Below are 22,868 nucleotides of genomic sequence, written 5' to 3' on the forward strand. Positions count from 1 at the left end.
ACAATGTGTATGTGAAAGTTCTTGTGTGACTTTTTTGCTTCATTCCTAACACCTTTCTGACAGCACTTCTGGAGAGAGAGAATGGTAGAGAATCCACGGTATTATTTTCAAAACTACTGTTAAATCTCTTAAACTATAAACCAAGTCAATATACTGTGAAGTCTGAAAATGTCAGATGACATTGCCTTCAAAATAACCCAAATTTTCATTGAGCATGTTTATTCAATAAGCACTTATTAACACTTATTTGTACATAGCAGGTAATCAGTAAAACCTCTGCTACCAAGAACTGAAATTCTGAGCGTAGAGACAATAAGAAAATTAAAAATCACAGTAGGTAATAAAAGGTATCATTATGATGGCAGGGCATACAGCAGAGGAAGGCAGGAGAACACAGGCAGCGGACAGAACCTGTGGGGAGGGAACACTTTGAAGAAGGGACAGTACGTGAAAGTGCTTGATAAGTAAGCAGTCCTAAGTCAACTCAATGTCTTTTTTTTTTTGAAGGACTGTTTTTACTCTTTCTACTTTTTATCAGTCTTGCTTTCCAACTTTTAACATTTTGTTGCTTGTCCTTTGTTTTCCAGAAATTTCTTTGGAAAGCCTTGGGAACCACCTTAGCATCCTGCCAAGATGTGGACTTTGTAAGCTCACAGATTAAGGAATTTCTGGCTGCTCCCCACCCCCTGGGGGACCAACGACAGGTGGGACCACTTTTTCTCAATTTCCTCTCGTGACAATGATAAGGAATTCCCTCTGGAAAACCTCTGGCAGTTCTTACATTAATATTTTGTTTATCCACAATTATCCATGCATACATTCAAAACAGTCCAACAGAATTTTTCAGAAAAATGAGGCTTCCCTATTTATTATTATTTTTAGAGTATAATTGCTTTACAATGTGTTATTTTCTGCTCTACAACAGCATGAACCAGCTATATGTATTCATATATACCCTCCCACTTGAGCCTCCCTCTCACCCACTGTTCTGCCCGGGCTGAGCTCCCTGTGTTTGTTTTACAGCAGCTTCCTACTATGTATTTTACACATCGTAGTATATATTCATATGTCAATGCTACTCTCCCAATTCATCCCATCCCATTTCCCCTCAGGGTCCACCTGTCTGCTCTTTACAACTGCGTTTTCCATTTCTGTTCTGCAAATAGGTTCCTCTGTACCATTTTTCTAGATTCCAAATATATGCAATATCTGTTTTTCTCTTTCTGACTTACTTTACTCTGTAGACAGACTCTAGGTCCATCCACATCACTACAAATGACCCAATTTCATTGCTTTTTATGGCTGAGTAATATCCCATCATATATATGTACCACATCTTCTTTATCCATTCATCTGTTGATGGACATTTAGGTTGAGGCTTCCCTATTTAAAAATCAGTGCTTCATTATCTAATCAGATTTGTGAAAATAGTGAAAAATGAATTTCAGTCACTCCTACTCAATAAGAGTATTTTAAAAATATTTTGACCTTGGCTTTGTAACATAAAGGTATGATTGTAAGTATTGAAATCATTAAACGTGTAAGCTGAAAGTAAGGGTATGTATCATTGGTTTTCCTCCTAGAGAAAATATAAGTATAACCTGGAGAGCTTTGGCAAATAGCTTTTGCCTATTCCCTACCCTAGTCAAAGCTGGAGAGCATATGTGAATGTGGAAGAAAAGGAAAATGTCTGTTTAAGAAAAGAAACCACTCAGGAATAAAGACCTGCTAGTAAAAAATAAATTATCATAGTCTGTCTTTTTATATGCCCTTCTCAGGAATTCTCAGGTGTTTAGGGTCCTTGCCCCATTGTAAATAGCTAGAAAACACTATACTTCCTGAACTTTTAAAGCTGACTTTAATTCTTGTTAGTTATTTTTTCCATCTCAGATATTCAGCCTTCAAATATTTCTCACTGACATTATTCCTAGCACCATTATTTCCATTCTAGTTGCCCTTTTAGTTCTGCTCTGGGCTAGGAAACAACTAAGTTTATTTTAGATCCAAGCATACCATATGGCCATCATTCAAAGTCTGAGGGATTCACAAACCTTAGAAGATGAACTTTGTGACATCCACTTAAGCTTCTCAAATGCCTCTTTTACTTAACTTTGCTTCAAGTTCTTGAGTGTATCCTGCACACTCAAATCATTTAGCAAATGGCCTCTGGGTTGGTGAGGAGTTAACACATAACTCTCCAGGTCTCACTCATCAGTTGGCCTTCCTTCTCCTAACAGTGACTCTCTCACTCAGGTGACACCCAGGCTCTGATTCTGGTGTCAGACCAGCTGGATTCAAATCCTGCCTCCACAACACATTGCCTGCATCCCTCAAGTTTCTCCAAATAAAATAAAGGAAAATAGACTCCTCAAAGTTCTTTTTCATAGAAAATGCTTAGTAAGGAGTTTCAGGAGAGAAGATCTGAAATGACAACTGTGAGGAACTGGAGAGAGAAAATAGATTAAAGAAGACAAATAAGATACGTGTGCGGATTTGAGGGCCCCTTGGGGGGTTGAAATCATCTTCTACTCCAGCAGTTTTCTCAGTGGTGTCATTTTTTTTCCCCAGCAAATGAGGTATACAGATAGGTGATACACAAGATTGAGAGTCAGATTTATCCAGGGCCTGGGGTTTGCCAGACTTACACGATAGAAAGACAGTGGGACATAGGTCAGAGTTGGAAAGTTGGAGAGGGAGTTAAGAAGTTAGGAAGATGGGTCGGGAGAGGAGAAACACAGAGCACTTTGGGGTGAGAAGACCCAGAAATGGAAAAACGCAGAGGTTTACACCTTGGGATATAAAGGAACCAAGGAACAATGACCAAGGAACACAGAGACACCAGGCCACCAGCCTTTAAATGTTTCTTCCAAGCATCTCCTGGTAGTAGAGGGTGTAAGACCTGATATCTAAGAACAGTGCTGGTTGAGAGCTTGATGACAGAAGTCTAGTGCCTGGATTCTCATGCTGGCTTTAGCAAGGTTATGCAACCAAATGAAGCAAATCAGGACTCATGAACAAACTGGCATGAAGGTACAGTGGTGAAGTGAGCCTGAAGCAAGAGAGGTGGAATGTGGGCAAGGGGGAACTATGAACACAGAGTGTGAAACAGGAGCTTTCAGCATTTTAACCACCTAAGGGTGAAGTTAACCTTGGGCTTCCCTGCTGGCTCAGACAGTAAAACATCCACCTGCAATGCAGGAGAGCTGGGTTGTATCCCTGGGTCAGGAAGATCCCCTGAAGAAGGAAATGGAAACCCACTCCAGTATTCTTGCCTGGGCAATCACATGGACAGAGGAACCTGGAGGGCTATAGTCCACGGGGTCACAAAGAGTTAGACAGGACTGAGCAACTAACACTTTCACTTTTCAAGGAAAAGTTTCAGCAGGAGAGTGATCCTGTAGAAATTATAGTCAACTCCAGCTCAAGAAAACCTCCACTTGCTTCCCACTGGTCTAAGATTAAAAATCCAAAGTATTGAGTGTGGCCTAAAAGACCCTACTCAGACCACCCCCCACTTTCCTCATCTTGCACTTCTTTGTTCCATCTGCCCTCCTTGGTGGACCTCAGTACCTTTACACTTACTCTCTCTGTTTGGAACTCTCATTTCCAGGAAGTCCACTGGTTCACTCGCTTGCTTATTTCGGGGCTCTTCTCCACGTCACCCTTTTATTGACAACTTCTCTGGCTAGTCTATTTGTATTGCCAACTCCCCCAACTTGCAGAAGCTACCCTTTTTTCTTCTTTTCTTACAGCACTTATCACCATTTGACATACTATATATTTATATGCTTACTGGATTTACATATTCACTTTATCTCACTTCCTTGTGACTTCCCCTGGTTTTACACTCAAGAGTTTGGTGTGTTCTGTTGACTCCTATTTCTCCAGTACCTAGAGTTCCTGATGCATCAAAATGCCCTGTCTTTTCTGATTTTAGGGAATAGCATCTATCTTAGGATACTGTGCTGAGAAACACTTTGAAGTTGTCTTAAAAGTTCTTAAAACATTCCAAGATCGGGAAAAGTTTTTCATGAATCGATGTAAGGTAAAAAAAAACAAAATATCCGTCTCCTCCAAAGCCCTTGGTCATTGCAAAGCCAAGTGACACTGACTCCATCGTGGACATCCTTTCTCCATATCATACTTGCTCCCATCCCCAGGTCTTTATATCAGGTTGGAACCATCTGAGCCCAAGCCCTGTAGAATGACCAGCTAGATAACAAGTCTCCTCCATTTTCTGTCACTCATGCTGACCTGGGAGGCCCTGAGGAGCTCTGCGTGTGTCTAGTTTTGTCCCTCTACTGGCTCCTCAGGCCTCATGGACAGTTTCCATTGCATACACTCTGCTTCCCCTAAAGAGGAGGAATAAATGAGTAAAAATGAATGCAAGCCCTCTCACAAGTACCTCTGTTAAAGCCTGGTAGATCCACCGTTTTGGGTGTTTAAATTTATATCAGCAAGTGCATCAGCTTCAGACTCATTTTAATAATCCCAGTCCCATTTCTTAACTCCCATAGTGGCCCATAGGATTAGGAAAAATCATGAGAGGAAAAGAAACTCCTTCAGTTGTATTTTTCATGCCTCTCTTTTCTCCTCTTCAGGGTATTTTCTCTGGGAAAAAGAGCCTGAGCAAAACTGATGTCATGGTAATCTATGGAGCCGTGGCCCTCCATGCACCCAAGAGTCAACTCCTAACCAGGCTTGATCAGGACATTGTATCCCAAGTCCTGTTTCTCTACGGCCAGTGCTCTCGGGTAATAGCCAACACAGGGCCACTTCAATTTCCAAGACTGGGGTTCCCAAACATTAGAGGAGCTCAGCTCTTGGAAATCTTCATCCTCAAAGGATACAGACCAAAGGGAAGATAGGATCTGGTACATTTGGAAGATGAGAACATATTATTGTTGCTCAATCACTCAGTCATGTCCCACTCTTTGCTACCCCAGGAACTATAGCAAGCCAGCCTTCCCTGTCCTTCACCATCTCCCAGAGTTTGCTCAAACTCATGTCCATTGAGTCAATGATGTCATCCAAACATCTCATCCTCTGTTGTACCCTTCTCCTCTTGCCCTCAGTCTTTCTCAGCATCAGGGTCTTTTCCAGTGAGTCAGCTCTTCACAGCAGGTGACCAAAGTATTGGAGCTTCAGCTTCAGCACCAGTCATTCCAATGAATATTCAGGACTGATTTCCTTTAGGATTGACTGATTGGATCTCCTTGCTGTCCAAGAGACTCTCAAGAGTCTTCTCCAGCACCACAATTAGAAAGCATCAATTCTTCAACTCTCAGCCTTCTTTATGGTCCAACTCTCACATCTGTACATGACTATTGGAAAAACCATAGTTTTGACTATATGGACCTTTGTCTGCAAAGTGAGGACATATGGGAAGAGAAAACTTGATTATGAAATGGAGTTTAGTGATTTGTTTCTTTTGTAAGATCTTGGGCAGAGTTCCAAAGAATAGCAAGGGGAGATAAGAAAGCCTTCCTAAGTGATCAATGCAAAGAAATAGAAGAAAACAGGAGAAAGGGAAAGACTAGAGATGTCTTCAAGAAAATTAGAGATACCAAGGGAACATTTCATGCAAAGATGGGCTCAATAAAGGACAGAAATGGTATGAACCTTACAGAAGCTGAAGATATTAAGAAGAGGTGGCAAGAATACACAGAAGAACTATACAAAAAAGATCTTCATGACCCAGATAATCACGATGGTGTGATCACTCACCTAGAGCCAGACAACCTGGAATGGGAAGTCAAGAAGGCCTTAGGAAGCATCACTATGAACAAAGCTAGTGGAGGTGATGGAATTCCACTTGAGCTATTTCAAATCCTAAAAGATGATGGTGTGAAAGTGCTACGCTCAATATGTCAGCAAATTTGGAAAACTTAGCAGTGTCCACAGGACTAGAAAGGGTCAGTTTTCATTCCAGTCCCAAAGAAAGGCAATGCCAAAGAATGCTCAAACTACCACACGATTGCACTCATCTCATATGCTAGCAAAGTAATGCTCAAAATTCTCCAAGCCAGACTTCAACAGTACGTTAACCAAGAACCTCCAGATGTTCAAGCTGGATTCAGAAAAGGCAGAGGAACCAGAGATCAAATTGCCAACATCTGTTGGATCTTAGAAAAAGCAAGAGAGTTCCAGAAAAAACTTCTACTTCTGCTTTATTGACTTTGCCAAAGCCTTTGACTCTGTGGATTGCAACAAATTGTGGAAAGTTCTTCAAGAGATAGGAATACCAGACCACCTGACCTGCCTCCTGAGAAATCTGTTTGCAGGTCAAGAAGCAACAGTTAGAACTGGACATGGAACAGCAGACTGGTTCCAAATTTGAAAAGGAGTACGTCAAGGCTGTATATTGTCACCATGCTTATTTAACTTATATGCAGAGTACATCACGTGACATGCCAGGCTGGATGAAGCACAAGCTGAAATCAAGATTCCTAGGAAAATATCAATTACTTCAGATATGCAGATGGCACCACCCTGATGGCAGAAAGTGAAGAAGAACTAAAGAGGCTCTTGATGAAAGTGAAAGAGGAGAATGAAAAAGCTGGCTTAAAACTCAACATTCAAGGTCATGGCATCTGGTCCCATCACTTCAAGTCAAATAAATGGGAAAACAATGGAAACAGTGAAAGACTTTATTTTCTTGGGCTCCAAAATCACTGCAGATGGTAGCTGCAGCCATGAGATTAAAAGACATTTACTCCTTGGGAGAAATGCTATGACCAACCTAGACATCTTATTAAGAAGCAGAGACATTACTTTGCTGACAAAGGTACGTCTAGTCAAAGCTATGGTTTTTCCAGTAGTCATATACTGATGTGAGAGTCAGGTTATAAAGAAAGCTGAGCACCAAAGAATTGATGCTTTTGAACTGTGGTGTTGGAGAAGACTCTTGAGAGTCCCTTGAACTGCATGATATCAAACCAGTCAATCATAAAGGAAATCAGTTCTGAATGTTCACTGGAAGGACTGATACTGAAACTGAAGCTCCAATACTTTGGTCACCTGATGCAAACAGCCAACTCACTGGACAGGACCCTGTTGTCGGGAAAGAGTAAAGGCAAAAGGAGGAGGCAGTGGAGGATGAGATAGTTATATAGCATCATGGACTCAATGGACAAGAATTTGAGCAAACTCCAGGAGATGGTGTAGGACAGGAAGCCTGGTGTGCTATATTCCATGGGGTCACAAAGTATTGGACATAACTTAGCGACTGAACAACAACAATGAATCAGTCTTCAGGGGTAGATCACTGAATCTGTCATTTTAGATTCTAAATGTGATTCTGATGCTACACACCCAAAATTTGATAAATAATGATGAGAACTGAAAACATAGTTAAAGAAGGTATTTTATATTATATTAAGCCCATCACTGAGTAAAGTTATGGTAACAATAAAATAGAAAGGAGATAAAGATGTTTTAGATAAGGATCACTACACTTTAAGGTAAGACAACTCTGCTAAAATGCAACTTTTGTGCAAGAGAGAACAGGAAAAACCACAGGGATAGTGGGGGAAATGAGATGAGTGGTACAATATTCAACAGCCCCATCAATGATACAGTTTAAGAAAAACAAGAATTTAATTTTCAAAAGTAATTTTAAAAACAGGAAGTACATAAATACTACTAACAAATGATGAAAATTTTCCTTAAAAAAACCCTGAAGTCAACTGCACAATTTGTGAGCTATTATGAAATGGTGGTGGGAAGGAGGGCTATCTGAAATCCGACAGACAGTTGTAATGCCAGATTTGGGTGAGAACAACTCATCACACACAGTAAAGAGAGGTAGCTGATGACGTTTGTGGTGTATGTGCAGGTCTTCCTCAGGCTCAGTTCATCTGGTTCACCTTTTTGCCCTCACAGACAAAACTGCACATAAGCAAACTCAAAATTCAGAATACGCTAAAAGTATTCCCTCGTACATCAATTTCATTGTAACAAATTTGCATTTTCAACACAGGTGTTGTCGCAGAACTGACTATATCTCAGCTCCAAAGTCAGCTGCTGCATTAACTTTCATTTTATAAGTTTTCATTGCTCTTTCTGCCAAGAGCTTTTGTGCCCTTTTTCTTACCAAGGTCTGATAGAGCCTTTTTAAAATGAGAAGCCTGAAATCCAAAGGCTTGAGATCCTTGTGCTGCCTTTTTTAGTTTAGTCATGATTCATCCAGGGCAAAGAATCCACCAATACACAGGTGTCCCTTTGAAACCAAGGGAGGGAGGTAACAGCTCCCACCACTTGGAAAGGCTGAACATCCTGCCTCACTGCTGTCCTTCAGGTTGATGCGTGGGTCTTTGGTTGGGGTGAAGGCACTCTAACTGCTGCTCTAGTATCTGCCTTTCCTTCTGATTTTTTTCAGGTTCTGGGCATGTCTGTGGTGAACAAGGTAGGTGATATATTTGATATATCTGAATACCTGTGTTTGAGTATAAGTATATTTGAATACAAATTATGCTCCCTGAAAGTACAGTAAGCAAAAATGTTCTCTTGATTTGATTCCACAGGAAAGAATCCCAAAATTTAACTAATTAATCCAATTCTGAAGTAAGGATTCCTGAGCCTAATTTAAGACAGAACAAGGAACTGTATTTGGTTCTAGGTGGTTTGGAAGTTGACTGTAAACCAGAACAGTGTTCTTAGAACGGTGGGTTATGACCCACAATTGATCAGGAAATCAATTTAATATATCTAATAGATCACAACCAGCAATTTTTTGTAATAAAATAAAAGAGGAATAGAAGATAATTTTTGAGAGTTTGATATTGAAACTCCAACTAAAAATCTTAATATTTCTACTTAAAAAATAATTGTAATATATGGTGAAACTGTATGTAACTTTGCTCTGTATTTTCCAAGTCTCCTGTAAATGTGTTATCATACTTTCATAATTTAAAAAATAAAAAGAAAGAAAATGATTATATATAGCAATAATAAGTATCACAAAACTTTTATTTCAGTTATGTAATATATATATATATACATCATGTATTATATACATGCATTCAGTTCAGTTCAGTCACTCAGTCATGTCCAACTCTTTGTGACCCCATGGACTACAGCACGCCAGGCTTCCCTGTCTATCACCAACTCCCAGAGCTTACTCAAACTCATGTCCATCGTATTGGTGATGCCATCCAACCATCTCATCCTCTGTCGTCCCCTTCTCCTCCCGCCTTCAGTCTTTCCCAGCATCAGGGTCTTTTCCAATGAGTCAACTCTTCTCATGAGGTGGCCGAAGTATTGGAGCTTCAGCTTCAGCCTCAGTCCTTCCAATGAATATTCAGGACTGATTTCCTTTAGGATGGACTGGTTGGATCTCCTTGCAGTCCAAGGGACTCTCAAGAGTCTTCTCCAACACCACATTATACATGCATTTTATATATATATATAAAATTCATATAAGTACCGGGTAGATTTGTAAACTGTTTCTTATTTTGATCCTGGTTAGAAATGTTTGAAAACCACTGTTGTAGAGAATCCTCAGTCCATGGTGGAGGCAGGGGTTGGAGACTGACCATAGTTTCTCAACTTCCCTGCAACTTGGATCTGAGACTGAGGTGAAAATGGCAAAGGAAGCACAGTGTCACTGCTGTCTGGGCGCATATTTCAACCATAGGTCAAACATTTGTAGAACCGGGTGCAGTGCCTAAGACCCTGACTTGCATTGTGAGTCATTTTCCTTTAGGACATGGATCTGCAGATGAGTTTTACCAGAAGTATCACAGAGATTGGTATTGCTGTCCAGGATGCTGAGGATGAGAAGTTCAAGTTCTCCTACAAGGAGGTGCTGCTGGGTTACATGCTGGTGAGTGTGTGGAAGGACATGGGCAAGATCCTAAGAAGTTAATTACCAAGAGTGCAAGTTGTCTTTTTTTTTAAAGTGGGTAAAACTCGCCAGTCCCTAGGAACAGAACTTTGCCATGGTTCTGCCTGAGGGCACCCAACAGTCCAATGAGGCTTCCACATCAATGCATCTAGAAACTCCCCTAGTCCTCCCTGAGATGGTTCACCACCTTGTCTGTGTTGCAGGACTTCATCAGGGATGAGCCTCTGGATTCCTTGGCCAGCCCTATTCGGTGGAAAGCCTTAATCGCCATTAGATACCTCAGGTAGAGAATTTTTTGTCTCTTCTCATTGAAAAAAATAAAAATTTCCTCCCCCATATACTAATTCTGATCAACTGATATTGATCAGTGCAGACTCTAGTGCACCATCACGAAAAGGACACAGTTCATCAATGCGTGCATTTTACCTAAGGTTGCTCAGTCATGTCTGACTCTGTGTGACCCTATGGACTATAGGCCCCCAAGTTCCTCTGTCCATGGGACTCTCCAGGTAAGAATACTGGAGTGGGTTGCTATGCCCTCCTTCAAGGTATCTTCCCAACCCAGGGATCAAACCCATGTCTCACGTCTCCTGCATTGGCAGGTGGGTTCTTTTACCACTAATTCCACCTGGGAAGCCCAATTCATCAATAGGTTATTTCAAATGGGAGCTTTTTCTTTTTCCAAAGTGACAGAATTGACTGAGAGCCTGGTCATTTGATGACTGACAGGGACTAGCAAGCTGCTTATAAAAGTCAGATTTATTGATATATGATGACTGAAATTTCTGTACAAAAATAATTTCTCTTGGCCTATAGGCAAATTTTAATCTTCCCATTAAAAACTTATGAAAGCCTTAATCATACCCAGGTTTGGTTAGCAGCACTATGCCTGAAGAAAATGATAATTTTAAGCACATTTTAAAAAATAATATTTTCCCCTGCAGTAAAAGAAATAGAAGTTCACTGTTAAAACTTGGAAACTGCAGAGATTCTTTAAAAATAGTAAAAATCATACCTAAGCCTACCCTATTATCAAAATTTTGGTATATTTTCTTCAATTCTTTATTCCTAATTGTCCATGTTGATTACAGAGCTGAGATTCTGCTCTGCACATAATTTTGATCCTATTTTTTTTTCCTCATCTTACATATTCCCATGTTATTTCCAATTCTTCACAAATATCATTCATTTTTCATTAAATTTTTTATTGTGGTAAAATATACATGTTTATCATCTTAGCCATTTTTAAGTGTACAGTTCAGTAGTGTTAAGTACTTTTACATGATTGTGTAACCAATCTCCAGAAATCTTTTCATCTTTCCAAATGGAAACTCTCTACCCATTAATCAACTCTTCATTTCCTCCTTCCATCAGCCCTGGAAACTACCGCCCTATATTCTGTCTCTGTGAGTTTTATACTTTAGATGACTCATGTCACTAGCATCATATAGTATTTGTCTTTTGATGCCTGACTTATTCTCCTTAGAATAATGTCCTCAAGGTCCATTCATGTTGTAGGGTGTATCAGAATTTCATTCCTTTTGAAGGCAGAACAATATTCTGTTTGATGTGTACACTGTACTTGGTTAATCCATTCATCTATTGGACATTCATCTGTTGGGGGGTTTTCACATTTTGGCTACTGTAAATAATGCTGCTATGAACATAGGTACATAGATATTTCTTCCGGACCCTGCTTTTACTTATTTTGCATATACTCATGAGTCAGCCTGTTGGATCAGATGGCAAGCTTGTTTTTATTCTTTTGAGGAACCACCATACTGTTTTTTATAGCAGAGCACTATTTTATATTCACCAACAGTACACAAGTGTCCTAAGTTTTCCATATCCTTGACATCACTTTCTGATTTTTGTTTGTTTTTATAGTAGCCATCCTAATGGGTGTAATATGGTGTCTCATTGTAGCATTGAGTTGCCTTTCTCAAATGATTAATGACTTTGAGCATCTTTTTATAGGCTTATTGCCTGTTTGCATATCTTCTTGGGAAAAATATTTGATCCTTTGTCCATTTTTCTCATTTCTTTCTCTTTTGTTTTTTTTTTTTTTTTTCCCTTTGGCCTGGTATTGACTTTATTTTTTTTTCCATTTATTTTTATTAGTTGGAGGCTAATTACTTTACAATATTGTAGTGGCTTTTATCATACATTGACATGAATCAGCCATGGATTTACATGTATTCCCCATCCCTATCCCCCCTCCGACCTCCCTCCCCATCCCATCCCTCTGGGTCTTCCCAATGCACCAGGCCCGAGCACTTGTTTCATGCATCCAGCCTGGGCTGGTGATCTGTTTCACCCTTGATAATATACATGTTTCGATGCTGTTCTCTCAAAACATCCCACCCTCGCCTTCTCCCACAGAGTCCAAAATTCTGCTCTGTACATCTGTGTCTCTTTTTCTGTTTTGCATATAGGGTTATCATTACCATCTTTCTAAATTCTACATATATGCGTTAGTATACTGTATAGGTCTTTATCTTTCTGGCTTACTTCACTCTGTATGATGGGCTCCAGTTTCATCCATCTCGTTAGAACTGATTCAAATGAATTCTTTTTAATGGCTGAGTAATATTCCATGGTGTATATGTACCACAGCTTCCTTATCCATTCATCTGCTGATGGGCATCTAGGTTGCTTCCATGTCCTGGCTATTATAAACAGTGCTATGATGAACATTGGGGTGCACGTGTCTCTTTCAGATCTGGTTTCCTCAGTGTGTATGCCCAGAAGTGGGATTGCTGGGTCATATGGCAGTTCTATTTCCAGATTTTTAAGAAATCTCCACACTGTTTTCCATAGCGGCTGTACTAGTTTGCATCCCCACCAACAGTGTAAGAGGGTTCCCTTTTCTCCACACCCTCTCCAGCATTTATTGCTTGTAGACTTTTGGATAGCAGCCATCCTGACTGGCGTGTAATGGTACCTCATTGTGGTTTTGATTTGCATTTCTCTGATAATGAGTGATGTAGAGCATCTTTTCGTGTGTTTGTTAGCCATCTGTATGTCTTCTTTGGAGAAATGTCTGTTTAGTTCTTTGGCCCATTTTTTGATTGGGTCATTTATTTTTCTGGAATTGAGCTTCAGGAGTTGCTTGTATATTTTTGAGATTAATCCTTTGTCTGTTTCTTCATTTGCTATTATTTTCTCCCAATCTGAGGGCTGTCTTTTCACCTAACTTATAGTTTCCTTTGTAGTGCAAAATCTTTTAAGTTTCATTAGGTCCCATTTGTTTAGTTTTGCTTTTATTTCCAATATTCTGGGAGGTGGGTCATAGAGGATCTTGCTGTGGTTTATGTCGGAGAGTGTTTTGCCTATGTTCTCCTCTAGGAGTTTTATAGTTTCTGGTCTTACATTTAGATCTTTAATCCATTTTGAGTTTATTTTTGTGTATGGTGTTAGAAAGTGTTCTAGTTTCATTCTTTTACAAGTGGTTAAAAATATGGAACGCTTCACGAATTTGCGTGTCATCCTTGCGCAGGGGCCATGCTAATCTTGTCTGTATCGTTCCAATTTTAGTATATGTGCTGCCAAAGCGAGCACTTCAACATGTATTTAAAATAGAGAATTAATAAGATGATTTACATGATTTTCATACTACATCTTCAAAATCCAGTGCATTTTACAATTACAGTGTATTTTAAATCAAACCAGCAACAACTCAAGAGTTCAAAAGCCACATGTAGCTAACGGCTTCCCTCATATGGACAGGACACCTGTAGAACTTGAAGACTAATGACAGAAAGCAAATCAGTGGTTACCTTGGGCCAGGGTGGAGGAACAGATGAACTGCAAAGATGCATCAGGAAAAACTGGGGACTGATAGCAATGTTCTATATTGATTACAGTGGTAATTTCGTGAGTGTGAAATTTATTTGATTGCACACTTTAAATGGATGCAGCTTGTTGTGCATAAATTATGCCTCAATAAGTTGATATTTTTACATAGCCAGCCAGACAATAAGGATGAGAAGATTGCACACTATATATCAACACATTTAATAGTCAATAAAGCTGTCCCAGCTTTACTGACTTTTACTCCTCTGTGAAAGTGAAAGTGAAAATCTATCAGTGGTATCAGACTCTTTGCAACCCCATGGACTGTAGTCCATGGAATTCTCCAGGCCAGAATACTGGAGTGGGTAGCCTTTTCCTTGTCCAGGGGATCTTCCCAAATCAGAGATCAAACCCAGATCTCCCACATCGCAAGCAGATTCTTTACCAGCTGAGCCATCCAGAGAACCAATTTCCCCCTTCTCTGACAGTGTCATCATTTTTTATTTCTTTGCTAATTTTGTTGTGGACAAACAGTGTTGTATTGCCTTAACTTACATTTATTTAATAACAAATGGAGTTTTTCATATTTATTGAATACTTACATTTTCCTAAGTTATGTCCAGGTTTCTCTATATCCTCGTGATGTCTATACTATATGTCAGATAGTGAGAAAGGAAAAGGAAGGTTCCAGTGTCATTTACTCATGTGTGTATAGGTGGTGGTTTAGTCACTAAGTTGTGTTCCATTCTTGCAACTACGTGGGGAGTAGCCCACAAGACTCCTCTGTCCATGGGATTTCCCATGAGAGAATAGTGGAGGGGGTTGCTCTTTCCTTCTCCAGGAGATCTTCCCCACCCAGGGATCAAACCTGTGTCTCCAGCATTGTAGGTGGATTCTTTCCAGACTGAGTGACCAGGGACTGCATATGACATGAGAGGACATATGAAATTGATAAAACTCACTGCTCCAAACTTAGAATCTCTCTTCTCTCTCTCAATCTCACACACACACACACACACACACACACACACACACACACACACACACATGTACTCATAACTTGAGTGCTGAAAAAAACAAGTAGATAAATGCTAGGTCATATAATAAAGGGTTAAGTAATACCAAGCAAGTGATGGTTTGTTTATCATTGTAATAAATTAGACCTACAGTCTGGTTTTATGTCCCCAATCTCTCTCTACTCCTGTTACCATCTCCTTCAACACTGTATTCCCATCAGAAATGCATCTGACCCCTTCAAGCCCCTTCAGATCCTCAGTTCTCGGGAACTCGACTGAGATATGTGTTGTTTGGTGATATAATATCCACTCCTCCAACTGGTTCTCGTTTCAGTAAACTGAAACCTCAACTCGCACTGAATGAACATCTTAATATTCTTGAGGAGAATATTCGGAGGCTGCTGCCCCTTCCACCCCTGGAAAAACTCAGAAATGAGGGCGAGACAGACAAAGACAAGGAGCACATCCAAGTATGTGGGGGCAAGGCTGGAGGAGGGTGAAGAGCCAGGTAGAATGAATGAACTTGAATGAACATGCTGCCCTCGGCCTCACTCGCACTCATTTCGATTTCAGTTTCTCTATGAACGATCCATGGATGCTCTCGGAAAGCTGCTGAAGACCATGATGTGGGATAGCATGAAAGCAGAGGACTGCCAAGAAATGTTCAATGTGAGTAGGTCCCATGGGCCCTAACCTGTGCTCCAGGGCACCCCCAAACTCAGCCTCGTCCAGGGGACTCGTCCAGCCTGACCCACCTAGCCCCCCACCAACACCACAGAGCCAGCCCACTTACACAGTGTTTGTGGGGAGGCCAGCACCCTATTCCAGAAGAGGGAGGGCAAGAGTGAGAGAACAAGAGGGGATGAATATGAAAGTTACTAAGGAAAGGAGATCAATATTTCCAACATGCTACTGGAGATCAGTGGAGAAATAACTCCAGAAAGAATGAAGGGATGGAGCCAAAGCAAAAACAACACCCAGTTGTGGATGTGACTGGTGATAGAAGCAAGATCTGATGCTGTAAAGAGCAATATTGCATAGGAACCTGGAATGTTAGATCCAAAATCAAGGCAAACTGGAAGTGATCAAAGAGGAGATGGCAAGAGTGAACGTTGACATTCTAGGAATCAGCTAACTAAAATGGACTGGAATGGGTGAATTTAACTCAGATGACCATTATATCAACTACTGTGGGCAGGAATCCCTTAGAAGAATTGGAGTAGCCATCATAGTCAACAAGAGAGTCCAAAATGCAGTACTTAGATGCAATCTCAAAAATGACAGAATGATCTCTGTTCATTTCCAAGGCAAATTATTCAATATCATGCTAATCTAAGTCTATGCCCTGACCATTAACCCTGAAGAAGCTGAAGTTGAACAGTTCTATGAAGACCTACACGACCTTTTAGAACTAACACCCCAAAAAGATGCCTTTTTCATTATAGCAGACTGTAATGCAAAAGTAGGAAATCAAGAAACACCTGGAGTAACATGCAAATTTGGCCTTGGAGTATAACATGAAGCAGGGCAAAGGCTAATAGAGTTTTGCCAAGAGAATGCATTGGTTATAGCAAACACCCTCTTTCAACAACACAAGAGAAGACTCTACACATGGACATCACCAGATGGCCAACACCGAAATCAGGCTGATTATATTCTTTGCAGCCAAAGATGGAGAAGCTCTATACAGTCAGCAAAAACAAGACTGGGAGTGGACTATGGCTCAGATCATGAACTCCTTTATTGCCAAATTCAGACTTAAATTGAAGAAAGTAGGGAAAACCACTAAACCATTCAGGTATGACCTAAATCAAATCCCTTATGATTATATAGTAGAAGTGAGAAATAGATTTAAGGGACTAGATCTGATAGGCAAGTGCCTGATGAACTATGGATGGAGGTTCATGACATTGTACAGGAGACAGGGATCAAGACCACCCCCAAGAAAAAGAAATGCAAAAAAGCAAAATGCCTGTCTGAGGAAGCCTTACCAATTAACTGTAAAAAGAAGAGAAGCGAGAAGCAAAGGAGAAAAGGAAAGATAAACCCATTTGAATGCAGATTTCCAAAGAATAGTGAGGAGAGATAAGAAAGCCTTCCTCAGCAAACAATGCAAAGAAATAGAGGAAAACAATAGAATGGGAAAGACTAGAGATCTCTTCAATAAAAAAGTTATACCAAGGGAAGATTTCATGCAAAGATGAGCTCAATAAAGGACAAAAATGGTATGAACCTAAGAAAAGCTGAAGATATTAAGAAGAGGTGGCAAGAATATACAGAAGAACTGTACGAAAAAGATCTTCATGACCCAGATAATCACGATGGTGTGATCACTCACCTAGAGCCAGACATCCTGGAATGGGAAGTTAAGTAGGCCTTAGGAAGCATCATTATGAACAAAGCTAGTGGAGGTGATGGAATCTCAGTTGAGCTATTTCAAATCCTAAAAGATGATGCTGTGAAAGTGCTGCACTCAATATGTCAGCAAATTTGGAAAACTCAGCAGTGGTCACAGGACTGGAAAAGGTCAGTTTTCATGCCAATCTCAAAGAAAGGAAATGCCAAAGAATGCTCAAACTACCACACAATTGCACTTATCTCACATGTTACTAAAGTAATGCTCAAAATTCTCCAAGCCAGCCTTCAGCAATATGTGGACTTCCAGATGTTCAAGCTGGTTTTGGAAAAGGCAGAGGAACCAGAGATCAAATTGCCAACATCCGCTGGATCATCGAAAAAACAAGAGAGTTCCAGGAAAACATCTATTTCTGCTTTATTGATTATGTGAAAGCCTTTGACTGTGTGGATCACAATGAACTGTGGAAAATTCTGAAAGAGATGGGAATACCAGACCACCTGACCTGCTTCTTGAGAAACCTGTATGTAGGTCAGGAAACAACAGTTAGAACTGGGCATGGAACAACAGACTGGTTCCAAATAGGAAAAGGAGTACGTCAAGGCTGTATATTGTCACCCTGTTTATTTAACTTATTTGCAGAGGACATCATGAGAAATGCTGGACTGAATGAAGCACAAGCTGGAATTGCGATTGCCAGGAGAAATATCAATAACCTCAGATATGCAGATGACACCACCCTTATGGCAGAAAGCAAAGAACCAAAGAGCCTCTTGATGAAAGTGAAAGAGGAGAGTGAAAAAGTTGGCTTAAAGCTCAACATTCAGAAAGCTAAGATCATCGTTCTGGTCCCATCACTTCATGGCAAATAGATGGGGAAATAGTAGAGACAGTGGCTGACTTTATTTTTTGGGCTCCCAAATCACTGCAGATGGTGACTGCAGTCATGAAATTAAAAGACGCTTACTCCTTGGAAGGAAAGTTATGACCAACCTAGACAGCATATTAAAAAGCAGAGACATTACTTTGCCAACAAAGGTCCATCTTGTCAAAGCTATGGTTTTTCCAGTAGTCATGTATGTATGTGAGAGTTGGACTATAAAGAAAGCTGAGCGCAGAAGAATTGATGCTTTTGAACTGTGGTGTTGGAGAAGACTCTTGAGAGTCCCTTGGACTGCAAGGAGATCCACCCAGTCCATCCTAAAAGAGATCAGTCCTGGGTGTTCATTGGAAAGTCTGATGTTGAAGCTGAAACTCCAATACTTTGGCCACCTGATGCGAAAAGCTGACTCATTTGAAAAGACGTTGATGCTGGGAAAGATTGAGGGCAGGAGGAAAAGGGAACAATAGAGGATGAGATGGTTGGATGGCATCACCGAATCAATGGACATGAGTTTGGGTAAGTGATGGACAGGGAGGCCTGGCATGCTGCAGTTCATGGGGTTGCAAAGAGTTGGACACTACTGAGCAACTAAAGTGAACTGAACTTGTACTCTTTGACCAACAGCTTCTCCGAATGTGGCTTGTCTCACAAAAAGACTGGGAAAGAGAGAGAGCCTTCCAGATCACTGCGAAAGTGCTGACGAATGATGTCGAGGTGAGTAAGCCCCTGGAATGGGTGGATGTCATTGCTTGCTAACAACAAGGACCTCGGAGGCCAATGGAATCCAAAACTCCTGTGTGATGGATCTCCCGTCCAGGCAGTTTTTCCAGAGAACCACCCTGAGGTCCACCCTAACCCACAGCACTGTGAGTGCAATCACGGGGCGGCTGAGGGGTTGTGGGGGGCGGGGAGTGGGGATTGGGGGGGAGGGGAGTGAAGCGATTCAGTTGTCTTTGCTTGCCTGTCCGCTTGGAAAGTCCGAGATTCCATTTTATTCGAAGGATCTGCATGGAGAAAACAAGAACTTAATATCCAGTGTTGGGATGGACTATCCTGGAACATCATCAAGCCACCCCATCACCTCGGGATCCTCCTTTATCCTGCAGGCACCAGAGAATTTTAAGATCGGCTCACTCCTCGGCCTCCTGGCTCCTCACTCCTGTGACACCCTGCCCTCCATCCGCCAGGCTGCTGCTAGTTCAGCTATTGGTCTGTTCTGTATAAAAGGTGAGGGAAGGATGGGAACCTCACAGATGCAGAGAAGATACCTGTTTTCATTTTTCTCAGCTTTTCTCTTTGTAGATCTCTCTCTCCTTCCTCTCTTTCTCTCTTTCTCCTCCCCTAGTTCAGTCATTTCTGAGTGATGTCACACAATTTCTCTCTCTCTCTCTCCTAGATCTTTTTTCCTCAGTGGCTCTGCTTTTTGGTTTTTTTTAAAAATAAAGATAATAGCACCAAAGCATCATAAAGATCCATTAAAACAGGTAGAATGTTTTGAGAGTGTCTGATTTAAATCACACCCAATTGGGCATATTAGCAAAGCTTTTTCTACCACACAGTTTTCTTTCAGAGGAAATCATACTATTATCCTGGTGCTAAGTGAATTTCAGAGTTCTCTAAGAGAGAGAACTTTGTGGAGGTTTTTGTAGCTTGCATAGCAGGACCTATGCCTGCTCTGCCGGGATGTGTAAATAACTATCAATGTCGGGAAATAGAAGGAATTTTAAAACCTCTGTATCAGGCTGAAACCAACACTCAGGGCTTCCTGATTAAATCGGGATCGGGATGGGGAATACATGTAAAGCCATGGCTGATTCATGTCAATGTATGACAAAAGCCACTACAATATTGTAAAGTAATTAGCCTCCAAATAATAAAAATAAATGGAAAAAAAAATCCAGATTAAATCAGCACGTGTTTTGCCGAGGTGGAACCTGCCTTGCATACACTTCCCTCCAGACCAGGTGCAGCCTGGATCCCTCAGCCAGCTTGACAGCCACTCATGCCTACACTAGACTCTTCATTTTTTTAGGTGTAGCATTAAGAGTCTAGATTGCCGAGAGAAATATTAATAACCTCAGATATGCAGATGACACTACCCTTATGGCAGAGAGAGAAGAGGAACTAAGCCTCTTGATGAAGGTGAAAGAGGTGGTTTAGCCACTAAGTTGTGTCCGACTCTTTCGACCCCATGGACTCTAGCCTGCCAGGCTCCTCTGTCCAAGGAAGTTTCCAGGCAAGAATACTGGAGTGGGTAGCCTATCCCTTCTCCAGGGGATCATCCCAACCCAGGAATCAAACCCTGGCGTCCTGCATTGCAGGCAGATTCTTCACCAACGAGCTACAGAGGAAGCCCCTGGGGAAATATTTGAGCGCCTTTTTGTGTGTCAGGCACTGTTCTGATGCTGGAACACAAAGATATAACAATTCTAAATTTGCATGCTAAAAGTGTGTGAAAGACAGAAGGTGGGATTTGGTTGAGGGCAGATGATAGAGTCAGTCAATAGGGGAAAACTATTCAGCAGAACCTGAACAGATCTGACAGTCCCTTGGGGTTTGGGAAGATAATTCATGAAGGGTGTATGATTTTATCAAAGCCAGAAAACAAATGAATTAAAGAGGTGAGAATTAAGGGACCATTCTAATAAGACAAGAAATGTACCACAAAAGGACCTCATAGGAAGAAAGGAATTCTATTATTGTTCTGCCTGGTCTTCCTCTGTTGTTGTTCATGTCTGACTCTTTGTGACCCCATGGCCTACAGCATGCCAGGCTTCCCTGTCTTTCATCATCTCCTGGAGCTTGCTCAAACTCTACTGAGTTGGTGATATCATCCAACCATCTCGTCCTCTGTCATCCTCTTCTCCTCCTGCCTTCAATCTTTCCCAGCATCAGGGTCGTTTCCACTGAATCAGCTCTTCACATCAGGTGGCCAAATTATTGGAGCTTCAACTTCAGCATCAGTCCTTCCAGTGAATATTCAGGACTGATTTCCTTTAGGATTGACTGGCTTGATCTCCTTGCTGTCCAAGGGACTCCCAAGAGTCTTCTCCAACACCACAGTTCAAAAGCATCAATTCTTCGATGATCAGTCTTCTTTATGGTCCAGCTCTCATATCCATACATGACTACTGGAAAAACCATAGTTTTCACTATATGGACCATTATTGGCAAAGTAATGTCTATTTTTTAATATGCTGTCTAGATTTGTCACAGCTTTTCTTCCAAGGAGCAAGTGTCTTTTAATATCATGGCTGCAGTCACCATCTGCAGTGATTTTGGAGCCCAAGAAAATAAAGTCTCTCACTGTTTCTGTTGTTTCCCCATCTATTTGCCATGAACTAAGGTGACCAGATGCCATGATCTTTGAATTTTTAATGTTGAGTTTTAAGCCAGCTTTTTCATTCTCCTCTTTCACTTCCATCAAGAGGCTCTTTAGTTCCTCCTTGCTTTCTGCCATAAGGATAATGTCATTTGCATATCTGATGTTATTGATATTTCTCCCAGCAATCTTGATTCCAGCTTGTGCTTCATCCAGCCCAGGATTTCCCATGATGTACTCTGCATATAAGCTAAATAAGCAGGGTGACAATATACAGCCTTGATGTATTGCTTTCCCAATTTTGAACCAGTCTGTTGTTCCATGTCCAGTTCTAGCTGTTGCTTCTTGACCTGCATACAGGTTTCTCAGGAGGCAGGTTGGGTGGTTTGGTATTCCCATCTCTTTAAGAATTTTCCAGTTTGTGGTGATCCACACAGTCAAAGGCTTTGGCATAGTCAATGAAGCACTAGATGTTTTTCTGTAATTCTCTTGCTTTTACTATGACCCAACAGATGTTGGCAATTTGTCTCTGATTCCTCTGCTTTTTCTAAATCCAGCTTGAACATCTGGAACTTCTCGATTCATGTACTGTTGAAGCCTAGCTTGGAGAATTTTGAGCATTACTTTGCTAGCATTTTGTGGTGCAATTGTGTGGCAGTTTGAACATTCTTTGGCATTGCTTTTCTTTGAGACTGGAATGAAAACTGACCTTTTCCAGTCCTGTGGCCACTGCTGAGTTTTCAAAATTTGCTGGTGTATTGAGTGCAGCACTTTCACAGCATCATCTTTTGGAACTTGAAATAGCTCAACTGGAATTTCATCATCTCTACTAGCTTTGTTTATAGTGATGCTTCCTAAGGTCCACTTGACTTCTCACTCCAAGATGTCTGGCTCTAAGTGAGTGATCACACCATTGTGGTTATCCAGATCATGAAGATCTTTTTTGTTTAGTTCTTCTGTGTATTCTTGCCACCTCTTCTTAATATCTTCTGCTTCTATTAGGTCCATGCCATTTCTGTCCTTTATTGAGCCCATATTTGCATGAAATGTTCCCTTGGTATCTCTAATTTTCTTAAAGAGATCTTTAGTCTTCCCCATTCTATTGTTTTCCTCTATTTCTCTGCATTGTTCACTTAGGAACACTTTCTTATCTCTCCTTGCTATTCTTTGGAACTCTGAATTCAGATAGTTTTATCTTTCTTTTTCTCCTTTGCCTTTTGCTTCTCTTCTTTTCTCAACTGTTTTAAGGCCTCCCAGACAATCATTTAGACTTTTTGCATTTCTTTTGCTTGGAGGTGGTTTTGATCACTGTCTCCCATACAATGTTATGAACCTCTGTCCATAGTTCTTTAGGCGCTCTATCAGATCTATATTTCTCCCTTTAGGTTCCTTTATTTTCCTGAAACATGCAAAGTTCCAGTTCTTAAATATTCTTTGTTAGCAGGAAGTACCATACTTCATTATTCATGTTAACTTTTTTTCCTGGTTGATCAAATAAACATGGTAGAGAGAGAGAGAGAAAGAATATGATCATTAAATTAAATATGTACTCAATACAAGTAACTAGTGTTTTACTGAATTAAATGTCCACTTAATATTTGTGGATGTTGTTCAGCCCATTGTTAATGCAAATAATAGATCAGAAATTG

General features: G+C 40.7%; 1 protein-coding gene and 1 non-coding gene across 2 annotated transcripts in view; one reads left to right on the top strand and one right to left on the bottom strand.

The window, feature by feature from the left end:
* Positions 1 to 22,868, top strand: part of MROH2B (maestro heat like repeat family member 2B) — a 70,742-nt gene that overhangs the window by 29,291 nt on the left and 18,583 nt on the right. The window contains exons 19-28 of the mRNA XM_061129496.1: positions 588 to 704; positions 3,938 to 4,045; positions 4,602 to 4,754; positions 8,381 to 8,407; positions 9,707 to 9,826; positions 10,051 to 10,130; positions 14,993 to 15,128; positions 15,232 to 15,327; positions 18,522 to 18,611; positions 19,004 to 19,124. Of these exons, the coding sequence (XP_060985479.1) occupies positions 588 to 704; positions 3,938 to 4,045; positions 4,602 to 4,754; positions 8,381 to 8,407; positions 9,707 to 9,826; positions 10,051 to 10,130; positions 14,993 to 15,128; positions 15,232 to 15,327; positions 18,522 to 18,611; positions 19,004 to 19,124 (1,048 nt within the window). The remainder of the gene's footprint in view (positions 1 to 587; positions 705 to 3,937; positions 4,046 to 4,601; positions 4,755 to 8,380; positions 8,408 to 9,706; positions 9,827 to 10,050; positions 10,131 to 14,992; positions 15,129 to 15,231; positions 15,328 to 18,521; positions 18,612 to 19,003; positions 19,125 to 22,868) is intronic.
* On the bottom strand, positions 13,302 to 13,408 carry LOC133046913 (U6 spliceosomal RNA). The gene has a single exon (XR_009690608.1). It is a non-coding gene; the product is annotated as a U6 spliceosomal RNA (small nuclear RNA).

Source organism: Dama dama, chromosome 25 (assembly GCF_033118175.1).
Source record: "Dama dama isolate Ldn47 chromosome 25, ASM3311817v1, whole genome shotgun sequence".
Lineage (NCBI taxonomy): Eukaryota > Metazoa > Chordata > Mammalia > Artiodactyla > Cervidae > Dama > Dama dama.